Here is a 14,139-nt window from a genome sequence, read left to right on the forward strand (position 1 = left end):
ATCATTGCGCTATTTCTGAGTTTATAATCAAATACCACACATCTGTCCTAAGAATCTTGCAAGAGGAAACCTTTTTAAATTAAATACTTTCAAAACGCAGCCTCAAATAAGACAATGCAAGTCAATACAAGTAAAATTAAAACAAATTATCCAGCTTTATACGCAGAACTGTGTATAAAATATTTGTAAAAAAGAATCCATGTCTATTTGAAAATCTATAACTGTTTAATTGTGTACCAACAACGCAATAAACAAACAAGCACACTGCCACGTGGTTTAGCCTGCACTCTGAATTAAAGGGTGGGGAGGGAGGGCATGACTATGTATTTTGCCTGCTCACTTTTTTTGCTCTGTTTGTTTGTTATGGTTTGGTATTTAAACGGTTTAAAATTAAATAAAATATGGAAAGGCATTCAGATGACTCCAGAAGGCCGACATTGATCAAATAAATGCATTTAAAAAATACGATACATCGCACCCTACACAAACATTGGTTTGACCCATAGTCCGCACTGTTGTAATATCTAGCCATAGCTAACATTATCAGCGCTGTAAATGCAACAGAACCTGCAGTTTGTGGAGATTGAAAAGAAGAAGAATAAGAAGAATTTTATTTAGGCTAGATAGTTGTTAGCTTGGTTTCTTTTTATTCTCTATTAATTAAATTCTATTAATTGAAAAAAGGCAAGAGAGAACCAGACCGTTGTTATTGTTTTTATATATTTTTTGAACAGGGGAAGTTAGCAGGCAATGTTCCTGCGTGGGGGTAGGGGTACAGGCAGGCATGAATGCATTTAAGATCAACACTAACCCTAAATAACATGTTGTTCCTGTTATTAAGCAGTATATGATCACTAACCTACACGCTAAATGCCCGTTTTATAGTAGTTAAGGAACGCAATACTATACTGTACAAATAAGGTACAATGAAAATACGATGTGTTTGAAGTAACCTGCGTATCCTGTATCAATTGTCATTTATAACTCTAAGCTCATGCATGGTGGTAGAATCCATTGATCATAAATATTGTCATTGTAGAGCTGACAGTAGGTGTCACTACCGTTTGTAACCAGAGTGATGATTGTATATTCATGAGCAGACAAAACAGGGGCATGGTTTGATCTTTGGTTTGATTGTCAAGGGATGGGATGAGATAGGCAGATCGAGATTGATCGAGATTCGCAATTCAATTCTCCAATTTTTTGAAAGCGGGTTAATTAGGCCTATTTATTAGGTTATTTATTAGGTTAATTAGGTCTATTTTTTTATTTATTGTTATCATTAATATTATTAATATTTCATTCATGACTACAATTAATAGGCTTAGGCTATTACTTAATAGGCTTACTAAGCCTCGCAGGTGTTCTGCAATTAATTGTGGCAACACAGGTTAAAAAAAACGAATATCTCCAGTTTCAATTTTCTGCGGGATGATCGTCTGTAAATTTTACAACTCCTCAATTGAGCCTTTTATAATGTTGTTCTATTAATGGCTTTATTGTCTGACAATTGTAATTGAGTCAATATACACCGTGTTTAATTATAGCCCTACATTCCCATAAATCAAATATAAAAGTTTTAGAAATTTACAGACGATCATAACGCATTTGTTTGTCTTTTAAAATATAATGCCATCACTTACGATACAACATTGATTTTCTGTTAAGAGAAATATTCTGCTCTAAATGTGTAATTTCCCAGTTGTTAATTCCCTTTCTGACACAGATAATGACACTCAACTTCGCCTCATGGTAATCACTGACAGAGCAGTCATTACATACTGAGAAGTGAATGCTTTATTGGGGATTATGTCCTATTTTTGTTACTCTTCGTAACCCCTTTCAAAAGGTACACAATAATACATTAGTTTAGGTCAATGAGGACTACTAGGCTGACATCTGAGCATTAAGAAGCATCACCTAATGGACATCTCTTTCCTAGACCTCTAAGCTTTTATTCGGCTGGGGAACAAAGTAATATGTTATTACAAGATGTATCCTTTAGGTCATCTAAAGCACACAGATATCTCCCGTAAGGGAAAGAGGATAAGAAAGACAAAGAAAACAAGCAGGTACAAGAACTCTTACCATATTTTTGTTTTTAGTTTCCTACTCTTTACAGCTTAATGATATCCATGCCCACTGGTTCATTTTATTTTAAAAAGGATCCCCCAGCATATAAGATAATCACAGTTTCTGTCACTACTCTATTGGCTTTTACTTTAAAGCCAAAAACAAAATTGAACATATAAAATATAGCAATAAACAGGGGCATGGACTGGTTTATCTTTGTTTTCAAATGAAAGTTATGAATGTTCACTCTTCATGGGATTTCATGTCAAATCATTTATAATTCCACTTAATATACCTTCTCATTGAAAATCATTGCACTGTTTAAAGAAATACAACAAATCACAAAACAGACCTAGAGCTACAAAAAAAAAAAAAAAAACTGACCTCCATGTCATACAGAATCTGCAAGGGTGGTTTATTCTTCACTGTTTTACCATGCACCAACTGCTGCCTATCAAAAGCAAGTCATATCATTACACAAAGCATGTTCTTCTAATCTCAAGCTCTACCAGCTCACATCCATTCTGCAAGGCTATTGTGCCGTTTCTTCAGTTAGCAGAGACAACTTTTAACTCTTTGTTGCCACTCTGACGTGAGCAAGAAGGAGTGTAAAGTGACCCTTCTAAATTTAAGTAATGGAAATCATGTACATCACTTTGTATAATTCGACCAAGACTTAGAAAAACAAATCTTCCTTATCATTGAATACATTACACCGTGAAACAATTTTTTTTTTTTTTTTTTTTTTGGTTCCTGGGTAGTAAGTGTTATTTCCTAATTGCTTATGCCTCAAAAGTATAGAAAATGGCTATTATTCCCAACAAACGTTGCTTTTGTGACCAGGACAGTGATATTTTGAAATTTACCTATTTTCCAGAACATTCCAGAAAGATTCAGTGTTGAGTAAACTTGGAGTAACGTCTAGAACTTTCCAGTAATATAAATAGTAGTATAAATAAAGGGGCCTTAAGTCCACCAGTTCAGTTTAGTTCCAGCTGCCTAAGTGGATACAGATCTGCATTTTTCTGAGATGGCATCAAGGTCATAGGAGACTTCAAAATGGTGGCATTCCTGATGGGTCTCCAAGGCGGTTTTACCAAGTTTCCCTGCTATCTTTGCCTTTGGGACAGCAGGGACACCAAGGCGCACTACCACAGGCGGGACTGGCCACAGCGGACCGAGTTCTCTGTGGGGAGGAACAACGTCAAGTGGGAGCCACTGGTGGACCCCCGGAAGGTGCTGATGCCACCACTGCACATCAAATTGGGCCTTATGAAACAATTTGTCAGAGCTCTAGATAAGGAGTCGGCAGCCTTCAAGTACCTTCAAGACTTCTTCCCTAAGCTGTCTGAGGCAAAGGTCAAAGCCGGTGTCTTCGTCGGACCACAGATAAAGAAGATCCTGGAGTACAATGAATTCCCCAAGAAGCTCACTAGTAAGGAGAAAGCGGCTTGGAACAGCTTTGTCGCAGTGGTTCGGGGCTTCCTGGGCAATCACAAGGCCGAAAACTATGTCAAGCTGGTTGAGACTCTGGTGAAGAACTACAGCACAATGGGCTGTAGGATGTCCCTCAAAGTCCATATCCTTGATGCTCATCTTGATAAATTCAAGGAGAACATGGGAGCGTACTCGGAGGAGCAAGGCGAGCGCTTCCACCAGGATATACTGGACTTTGAACGCCGCTACCAAGGACAGTATAATGAGAACATGATGGGAGACTACATTTGGGGGCTGATTCGTGAAAGTGATTTACAGTATAATCGTAAATCTCGAAAAACTACTCACTTTAATTCTTTTGTAGTCATTTTCGTATTACTTTAGTATAAATACATGTTAATTTGGATTCATATGTTGTTTTTTTCTGACTTTATGTGAACGAAAAGACACAAATTCGCCAGTTTTCTCATTGGAAATAGGTAAATTTCAAAATATCACTGTCCTGGTCACAAAAGCAAAGTTTGTGGGGAATAATAGCCATTTTCTATACTTTTGAGGCATAAGCAATTAGGAAATAACACTTACTACCCAGGAACAAAAATTGTGTTACATAGTGTTATAAATTCAGCCAGTCAAAACAGATTAAAACTGACCTCTTGGGTAAAGCTTTACAATGCCAAACATTACAAGGATCACTGAAAAGGTGATAGATTAAGCTTTCCTAACAATCTTTTTGTATTACCTATTTAAAACCACCACTCTCCTCTATGAAGTCAGAATCCCTTGTAAACATTGTAATGTACTGTAATTTTCCAGTTTCCCATGGGTTTTACCATGCATTACCATATCTATCTATCTATCTATCTATATTACAGCCAAAGACCGAAAATTGGCCAATGCTATCAATAACATGTTTGCAGTTTTAGCTGGCCTATTATACATTATTTACTAACAGTTAACAAAAAATAATGTACATTAACATGTTTATTAGCTGTTTGTTAACAGTTAATAAACAAACAAAAATGGCCCTTAAAGAGTGACCAATAATAATAATAATAATAATAATAATAATAATAATAATAATAATAATAATAATATCAGTTTAAATAGTTATTAATTAATGTTAAATTCACATATACTGACCATATTCCTCTGTTGTTGTTGATATTAACTTGGCTTTTATATTCAGTTTTAAAACTAATGTAGTAGTACAGTACCGCTATTATGTTATGGATTGTCGCAATAGCTACCGTAAATTGAGCCAGCTGGGTTTTGACGGCAGTCGCTAAAGAGTCAGTGGGACATGTGCGTTTGTTTGGTTGTAACAATAAAAAGTGCCGTTCCTGATCTCTAAATTCTGTCTTGTGAATACATAACAATGACACCCAAGCAAAGCATTGTGCGGAATTTCTTTACCAAGCAGGAGAAAACTGAACTTTGAAACTTTGCCAAGGAAATATTTCATTCAAAGGAGGAAGCACGCTTACTTAAATGTGCTCAAATTTATTTGTATTTTATTTATTTGCTTATTTATTTTTAAATAAAGGCTACTTATTTTATCTTTTTGGTAAGAAACTATATCTGCGCAATAACTGTAGATAAAGCATTCTGTATTGGAAGCCACACGGTTATTAATGGATCACAGAGTTATCACTGACATAAACCAACAGGGTGTTGTTATGTTGTTTTCTTTCCCATTTAGTTCCTGAGAAGAATAGTAGCTGCAGTTATTGAGGTGCACTTGCCGCTCACTGTGTGTGTTTGTTTTCTGTAAAACATTGATATCGTGTTAGTTAAGAAAAGGCTTAATGCAAAGTTTGTTTTAAGTTTTGTGTTTATTATGCCAGCCAGAGACCCGCGCTTACTGTATTGTCATATTTTCTACATTTTCTTTGAATTCTCAAATTAATAAATTGATACCCGGGTAGTATTTGAAAAACTCCAAAGTCTAGTAAGGCATACGTAAGCAAGGGGAATTTATATTATATATTTATATATATATATATATATATATATATATATATATATATATATATATATATATATATATATATATATATATATATATAATGTATAAGCTATTAGAATGTACATACTTTTCATATTAGACTACATGATAATGATCTTACAGTGGTGGGCCTAAACATGGCAACTGTTTAGATCATTAAAATATGGTCCTTTATGTAAGGCTATGAAAAGCAACAGTGAATGTGAGTTTGCTTTTATCTTAAGAAAGTAGAACTTCAAGGGGGCTCCATTTTAGTGGTGACATTGTAATACATGGTATTAAACTGTCACGGCAGCCAGCAATGTCTTTAAAGATAATATTTAACAGCATGTTAAATGTCTTGCATGCAGTATTATTATAAATAATATTAAAAATGGACAAGATGACAAGTAAAGTCCCCTAAAAAAATGATGGCTGTGGTAACCTAGAGTAACCTATTACCCGGCAACTGTCGTCTCATGTAATTTGCACAGTAGTTTGCACATTAATCGCTTGACAGCCATCCTCTCTCTGCTTGTGTATCTCTGCCTTTAAGGGTCTCACACTCAGTCTACTTGTGTGATTTTACTAGTCATGTCCTTACTATCACAACAATTCACCATCATTTCATTCCTATAAAACAGCCCACAATGAATGGAAATTACCAGAATAAACTAGAAAGCTTTCAAAAAATGTCACATTAACTTATGGCTTGTTTATGCAATTCCATCATATCATTTTTGACTTGTGTCACTGACCTAGGTTCTGTAGCGGTGGGGGGGTTTTTTGTTGTTTTTTTTATGTGCAATTATAGAGAACTACATTATATAAGACATTACTTTTCGCAATGAGAGGCAGTGTATACAGTTGTTCAAGGCATTTCCACTTAACCTGTATTTTCCTTCACAAACATTATCCATCCATTCATTTCAAATCTTAAACTGCCCTTTACAACTACAATATAGTGTCTGCACCTAGTCTATTCTAGAATCGTTCATTGTTTTTTTTACTTTGATAGCAACGTCAACAACACTTACTAAGTATACTGTACTGGTATATAAATGTTCTACTCTCAATATCTCAAACAGATTGATTGACATAGTTTTCTGTATTCATCTTTTCATGGGGATGAATTGGCTTTACAACCAGAGGCCCCACATAACCTGCACACAGATTTCTACTATAAATAGTTCAATTGGATTAATTCTATGATGCCATGGGGTACTGCCAGTCACTTTGCTTTTTTCAATAAAGACCTACATTTCCTTTGTTACAATAATCTTCACTGACCTTGATTTTTCCAGCAAGAAAAGCTAAATTTGAATAGCTGTGGGGCAACCGCATTAACTGGTCCATTTAGTTTGCCTTTGGAATGATGCTTGACATTAAAGCTTGATAACGACACCTAGCACAAAAACAACTGGAAACCAAATAAATTGGTTACTGACACTTGGGACTGGTTTTGCAATAATATAAGAACCACTGCTCAAGCTTATGAAAAAGCATAGAGTAACTTAGGGTTCAATAATGCACACATTTGGTTAATTCATGGTTAAGTCATGTTGACAGCAAATTGTTGACACTTCACTAATTTATTATCCTCAATATTTTCTTAGGTGTAACATGGACCATGGTATATATGATACATACTCGGATATCCGTTACCCAGATAAAGCCCATCTCTTCAATGTTACAATTTATCTGAATATCCGTCACAGCCTGCGTTTTTTAATTTTTTTATTTTTGTTCTCTCTAATGCCAAATCAGTCTGTCTTATATTGTGCAGTTACACAGCACTTCCTCCAGTGTTCACCTGACGGAAATGCAGCCAAAACAAAGTGAATGAGACAAGCTAGGGTAATGTGAACAGTTAATCATTAAACAGTTTTAGATACTGTGATGTATTTTCTTTTTTTTATTTTTTATCTGTGATCTTTTGTTGCTTTTGTGCATTTTCATTTGAAGGTGAACTGTGACATTAGGGCCTTATTGAGCACTATATTCTGCAATTTTGAATACTGACTTTGGATACTGATTTAATTTTGGAAACTGTTTTATTTTATTATTATTATTATTATTATTATTATTATTATTATTATTATTATTATTATTATTATTTATTATTATTATTATTATTTTATCTTTTGGTTTAGCTAAATTGCATTGCCTTTTACGTTTTACGCAGTTCTGTGCATGGATAACATTTAGATTTAATTTTGTTGTTCGGTCGTTAAATGGGAAAATGTACAAACCGGTGCAATACATACCGGATTTAAAAGTATGTACTGTATTATACTTAACGCGTCATCTCTTTAGTTTTGTGATATTTTCAGAATCATATCGTTCTGAATTAAAATACTACTTCTGTTAAATATAATACTGTACCAATAAAACACAGTCCTTTCAGATATGTATTTTTGATGTTGTCCATTTTTCAGGGAATACAAAAAAGATACATGGGTTGGAATGGGCCAAAATGAAATAATCAGATATGCGTCACTGTGGCAAAGTGCCCCCCCTGTGTATGTTATATGTTACGTGTTGTGTGTTAAGTGTTGTATGTTGCGTGTGTTAATGTTGGTGTATAGTCATTGGTACACGGGATATAAACGGGTCTGTGTTTCACGTGTATTTAAAAATGTAGATTTGTATTTAGGCACGAGGAGGGCACAAATCACTTCACGTGCTGGTTAAATGTAATATGTGAGCACGGGGTTGCACGTAATTCATTCACGTGCTGGGATTCAAGTGAATAATCAATTAGTAATTGAATCCCAGCACAACAGTATATATAGACACATTTTCATTCACTCAGGGTTGGGTGTTCGGTGAGTGGAGAACGGGAGAGAGAGAAGGAGAAAATAAAACAACGTAAAGTAAATAAGTGTTTTCACTCACCGTGTTTGTTCGGTTGTCTGTGCATCCACCGTTTGTGTGTTAGTACGTTTTGTTTGTCCTTTTATTTTGGCCTCAAGTGCCGTGTCCTGTTTTTGTGTTTAAAACCTTTTATTTTCTGTTCAGTTCTGTTAATTATTAAATGCTGAGCGCGATCACGCGCTCAGCTTAACCAAAACTCCAAGTCTCTGTGTGTTACTTCCTGGCTCTGGTCTGACACCACCCACTCCGGCCGTCTTTGTGACAGTCACATACGTTTAACCGTCACTGAAGTCAAAATTTTATAGGGTCAGATATGCGAGTGCTGACTGTAGTTCAGAATTGTAATAAGTTTTTTTAAACAAATACTATGAAAAGAATGAACATTGATAATTCAAAACCCACACTTTTTTTTGACTTTATGTTAACAATCTAATTTGAAGCAGTATAACAGCACTTAAAATACCAAATTCATAGCTTCATACACAGATGCAACACTATGAAGCAATTTTTCTGTGCTTTTGTTGTCTTACTGAAGCCTATATAAAGTGGCCAATATAACATATCATAACATTGATTTATAGTCTGGGATCGCTTACCCAACTGCTTTGTTTCTCATACAAAATCCACCGATTATGCAAATGAAAAGGAGTTGCTAAGCACTGTGAACAGGATATGGCAGAGATGAATTAACAGAGCTGTGTGATTTCTTCTAGTATCTAATGTATCTTTTCCTTTTACAAAACTCTCAAACTCTCTTTTAATGAGGTCACTTTTGTCCCCCACTTATTTATTTTACATATTAATAAAAACATGTTGCTGTGTTTTCAGATACCCTATTTAGTTTTAGAATACAGACAAACTCCTTTATTATCACTTCAAAGGGACTATGCAAAAAATGTGACAAAAAATGGACTATCAGGAGTTCAGTACAGTTGAAAAACCCAAGAACACTGCAATGTGTATATTTACAGATTTCTGTATGCTACATTGTGCTATGCTATACTAATGTCAGAACATTTCGATACAGTACAGCAAATGACTTGCATATAAACACGCTGGTTGTATTATTTTACTCCACAAAGTGTGTGGGAAAAAAGCGAGGCAGGCAATAACAGTAGAGTTATTAGGTGGTTTTACTGTACTGAAATCAAAACAGCAATGTGAAGGCATTCTTCGTGAATTAATTTGCATAAACCCCATAAACATCTTAGTAGTGAAAAAAAAAAAAAAATCCCCCTTAAAGGGTACATAAGGACCTTTTATTTTATTGTGTTACATGTTCCCATGTGTTGCTACAACTGTTTACGTAAGGCGTGTGTGTCTTTTTTTAAAAAAAAAATTATACATTTTGACCACTTATTTTTAACTTTTAAATTGCATTCCCCGTATGGACCTCTCAGAACTACATTTCCCATCATCATCATGCTCATATATGTAACTGAGATAGATTTACCAGTGAGCAGGAGGATGATGGGAAATGTAGTTCACTTTAAAAAAGTGTTCAAAATGTAAAAATAAATAAATTAACTAAAACAATACACACACCTTACATAAACAGTTGTAGCAACACATGAGAACATCTAACAATCAAATAAAAAGGTCCTTATGTACCCTTTAATATGAATTTGTGGGATGTTCATAAATGGATTTGAATATGCGAGTCAGTTTAAGGTAGTTTTGTGAAACGTATTCTCCTCCACTAGGGTGTAGCCCTGTGACCTAAATGTCTGACAGACCTGAATGGTATTTTAACAAATTTTAAAATCAGGTCCCAATGGAGAGCCTGTACTTTCAATGTATGCACCTTGCAAACAATTGTTTGCTCTATGTTGTGGGTTATTGTTAGAAAACACTTTGCTTTTTGTTTTAATTGTGCTAAATATTACAGCAGTGACATGTTTTAAAATCATCTCATTTCTGCCATTAACTAATGGTAAGGATTTGTAATTTGCAAATACTTTGTATTGCCTTAATGCATTTTTGTGGGTTTCAGAATATGGACTATTGGCATTATTACTGCAATATAATGATGTCAAACGTTCATCATGGTCTGTTCTGTGCAAAAATGAAAATGTGTATTTCATTACCCATTCAAATGTGCATGTTCATTGTAATGGTACAGCTAATTTGTATTTTTATGCAGGTTGCGCTGAAGGGGATAGCAAAAAATGCAGATTTTTTTTTTTTTTTAAAGGAAATGTCTGTACAGTGTTAGACACACATTTACCACATTACTGCAGTTTAAAGAGGATTAGTAGTGCAAGCACAACTGTACTGAAGTCAGTATATAATGAGATTCATAAATAATTTTTCAAGCAATAACTAGCTGATTTGCAAGCTAACTGCTGCACAGCCAAAGTCCAAATATGTATGTTAAACCAATGTCAGACCAGGCTTTGTATATGACACCACACCATTTCCATTGTAGGAACATGGTCATGCATTTTTCTAGTACTCAAGTACAGCAATCCGTCGCATGTCCGCCTGTCACATATCCGCCCTAACTGTTTATCCGCCATGATCAATCTCTTCAAAGGTTTCATACACTGTGTTGTATGTGCTCCGTGTGCAACCTTTGCTGGCAGTGTCACGTGGGCTGTTTAGTGTATTGATATTGTAGTGCGGGGGCTGCTGATTTGCAAGACAATGTGGGGATGGACCTGAGAGACTGCCTGTGTGTGAGCGTGTCTCTGACGGGGGTGGGAGCAGGTCTGACACGACAGAGATAGGGAATATTGGACCAATGAGTGAGGAAGGGGGAGGGACTTGGGTGTGTGTGATGACAGTTTGGAAGAGAGAAGCGAGATCTAGTGGTGGGAGAATTGAGAGAGAGAGAGAGAGAGAGAGAGAGAGAGAGAGAGAGAGAGAGAGAGAGAGAGAGAGAGAGAGGGAGAGAGAGGTTGAGTTTGCGAGTAAGAGGAGAGGAATGAGAGCAATTGTTCACTAAAAGCTAACAAAATTATAAATACAGCGGTTTCCTACTGCTGCTTTGAACCGCAACTGTTGTCTGTCTCATTATATCCTGGAAACCCTGCAGCTCAGTGCTACAATATGTAAATAAATCCTGTTCGCCTGAGGGGTGTATCAACTTCAACCTCCGTCTTGATTTCCTGCCTGCCACTCAGCAGCGAATTCACACACCCACACGGCAGATAGCTACTCTATCACAAGCATTAATACCCTGTATCTTTCTAAACAAGGAATTTAGGGGAGCTCCCTAATAAAAGCTGAATCTCAAAACAATAATAATAAAGTACAGTAATTGTTACAGCTGTGTATAATGGTATTTAAAACAGGATGTATCTGCCTTTTTACATATCCGCCCTTACTCTGGTCCCATCACAGTCTGATACGCAACGGAGTACTGTAATATACTTTCACTTTAAACCCCAATATATCAGATATATTTTGCATTCTAACAAGCACACAGTACATTTATTTTCACGGCTAAATATTCCGGTTTAGTAAGGCAGAAAGTTACAACCCTTAAATCCCAATGCTTCCCTCTCAAGAATAACAATATTCTAGATTCTCTAGATTCTCAAAACTGTTTACTTCAAGTCATCATTCTCATAATGTGTTTTTACTGGAAAAATGGTGCTCATGATGTTTTGGAGTAAATAGCTTTGATAATAGTGCCCTGTGTCTACAATGGAACAAACAGTACTGGTACTGTATTCGTGTTTTGGGGAAAGGTAGAAAAATAAAATCCAGCTGGTGATAATGATGGTCCTAATGCATAAACCATTCCCCAGGATAAGAAAAGAATAAACAAATGTCCATTTCATAGTAATATGCTTACATACTTAAAGAGTTTACATTGTTTTTGTATTTTACCATGGCATTCTCCAGGTATAACTTCCTTAAATGTATCTTTTTTTTTTTTTTTTAGTAGGATACATTTTTTTTGTAATGAATTCAAAACCAAGAGAGGAAAAATAATTAATTCTGGTTTCCAGGTGTGACCACTTCAGATTTAAAACAGAGTATGTGACTTACTGTTGTTGTTTTAACTCGGCCTCCGGGTTGCGTACAAGTCCAACCTGATTTATTTATTAGCAAATTACATCCTTCTTCTTCCAAACAAGGAAGCATTTCACACCACTGTTTTGTCTTTACAATTCGTGCTGTAAAAGGAAAACAAAAGAAAAGATAACTATATATATATATATATATAGTTGTATACAACACAGTATATTGTAGACATGATTCCGTGCTTCAAATGGATTTTTGAAAAGCAAAATTCAGTGATGTTTATGGCTTGAGCATGATTGAAAAGCACAATACCCAACTACAATGGAAGTAGTTGCTGTGTAAAAACATATGACAAAAGCTGTGGTATCACAGTTTTGAGTCACAACAGAAATTAAACTAATTAACAGAAACAAAGCACCCCCAGGGATAAGGGTAATGGATCTCTAAATAAATAGTAAATACCCTCTATAGATGTGAAAATGTGTTTAATCAGCATCACTGAAAGAGGTTAAAGCAATATGACATTGTTTTGGGGCTCTGCATTGACCTTCCGCGGGTTTCCGCAGGTTTAGGGGTGGAAAATCTGATTCGACAAGCTATTAGAACTTAGATTTCTGTTGGCCCTCAGGAAATTGCAATTGCAAACTGCAATTGAAACCAATACTTATATCCATTTATAAAAATGTAAATACTGAATTGATTGAAAGTGGATGGTCCTGTGTGCACTTTCACGGTTGTTTAACCCTTTGTGGTCCTATGTCAGACCAGATCAGACATTACAATTTTCCCTTTCTGGTCCAATGTCGGACCGTGTCTGACATCATCAAAAAGACGTAAAACACAGGTCTCTAGTCGTTTTTTCTCCAGAAAAAGCCGAGAACTATTCAATGGCTGAGTGAGACCGACAGGAGCCGAGAGAAGCCGAAGCGAAAAAAAAGAGGGGCGGATCTGAGCAATACACATAGCCCCGGCACCACAGAGATAACACGGACATAAACAAACAAGGTAGCTGCTTCCGCATCCAGCGCTCAAAGAATATCACAGACATTTGCAGAGCTTTTTAAGATGTTATAGTAATAAAATAATGACTTGGATCGCATTATTGAGGAGTTTGGTGATAAAACGAGCGATCAGGAAATGATTTACCGGTACGCATGACTATGAAGAGGTATGTGAAAAATACAGAGAACAAGGGGAGGGGCGGGGCTGGAGATGCAGTACTGAGTGTCCTGTTGATATGCAGTGCCTTTAACCCTTTGCGGTCCATTTATTAATCGCGCGTCAGGCACGCCAGGTCTAATTAATTTTCACACGCGCAGTTAATTTTATACGCGCTGTTTAAAAGTATTTTTTTTCACAGTCAAACGGGTTTAAATGGCCCTGCATATCAACAAAGCACACACTAGGCATCTCCAGCCCCGCCCCACCCTTTTGTTTGCTATAGCGTTCAGCTATGTAAGAAATAAATAATAATAATAATAATAGTCGTACATACCGATCGATCATCTCCAGATCACTCGTTTTATCACCAAACTCCTCAATAATGCGATCCAAGTCATTATTTTATTACTATAACATCTGGAAAAAGCTCTGCAAATGTCCATGATAGTCTCAGTGCGCTGACGCACTTAGCCAGCTTGTTTACTATGAACGCCCATTATCTGATACCTGATACCATGTATGACTATTCATGAAATACGCCTTTTTTTTTTTTTTTTTTTTTTTCCAGACTTGTCTCGGCTCCTGTCGCTACCACTCGGCAATTGAATGGTTTTCTCGGCTTTTTCCGG

At 35.9% G+C, this 14,139-nt stretch overlaps 1 protein-coding gene across 6 annotated transcripts in view; it reads right to left on the reverse strand.

Annotated features, from left to right (window-relative positions):
- The window catches only part of tafa5a (TAFA chemokine like family member 5a), a 115,956-nt gene that overhangs the window by 16,743 nt on the left and 85,074 nt on the right, over window positions 1-14,139 (reverse strand). For 4 of the 6 annotated variants that reach the window (XR_009329174.1, XR_004546494.3, XM_059027174.1 and 1 more), the window contains one exon: window positions 12,374-12,501. Coding sequence is in view for 2 of the 6 variants with exons in the window: in XM_059027174.1 (XP_058883157.1) it covers window positions 12,374-12,501 (128 nt within the window). In the remaining 4 variants the exon portion in view is untranslated. Of the gene's footprint in view, window positions 1-2,457; window positions 2,525-12,373; window positions 12,502-14,139 lie in introns of all 6 variants that reach the window. The other 2 variants (XR_004546493.3, XR_004546495.3) reach the window with 1 other exon arrangement.

The sequence above is a fragment of the Acipenser ruthenus genome, chromosome 7, assembly GCF_902713425.1.
Source record: "Acipenser ruthenus chromosome 7, fAciRut3.2 maternal haplotype, whole genome shotgun sequence".
NCBI lineage: Eukaryota > Metazoa > Chordata > Actinopteri > Acipenseriformes > Acipenseridae > Acipenser > Acipenser ruthenus.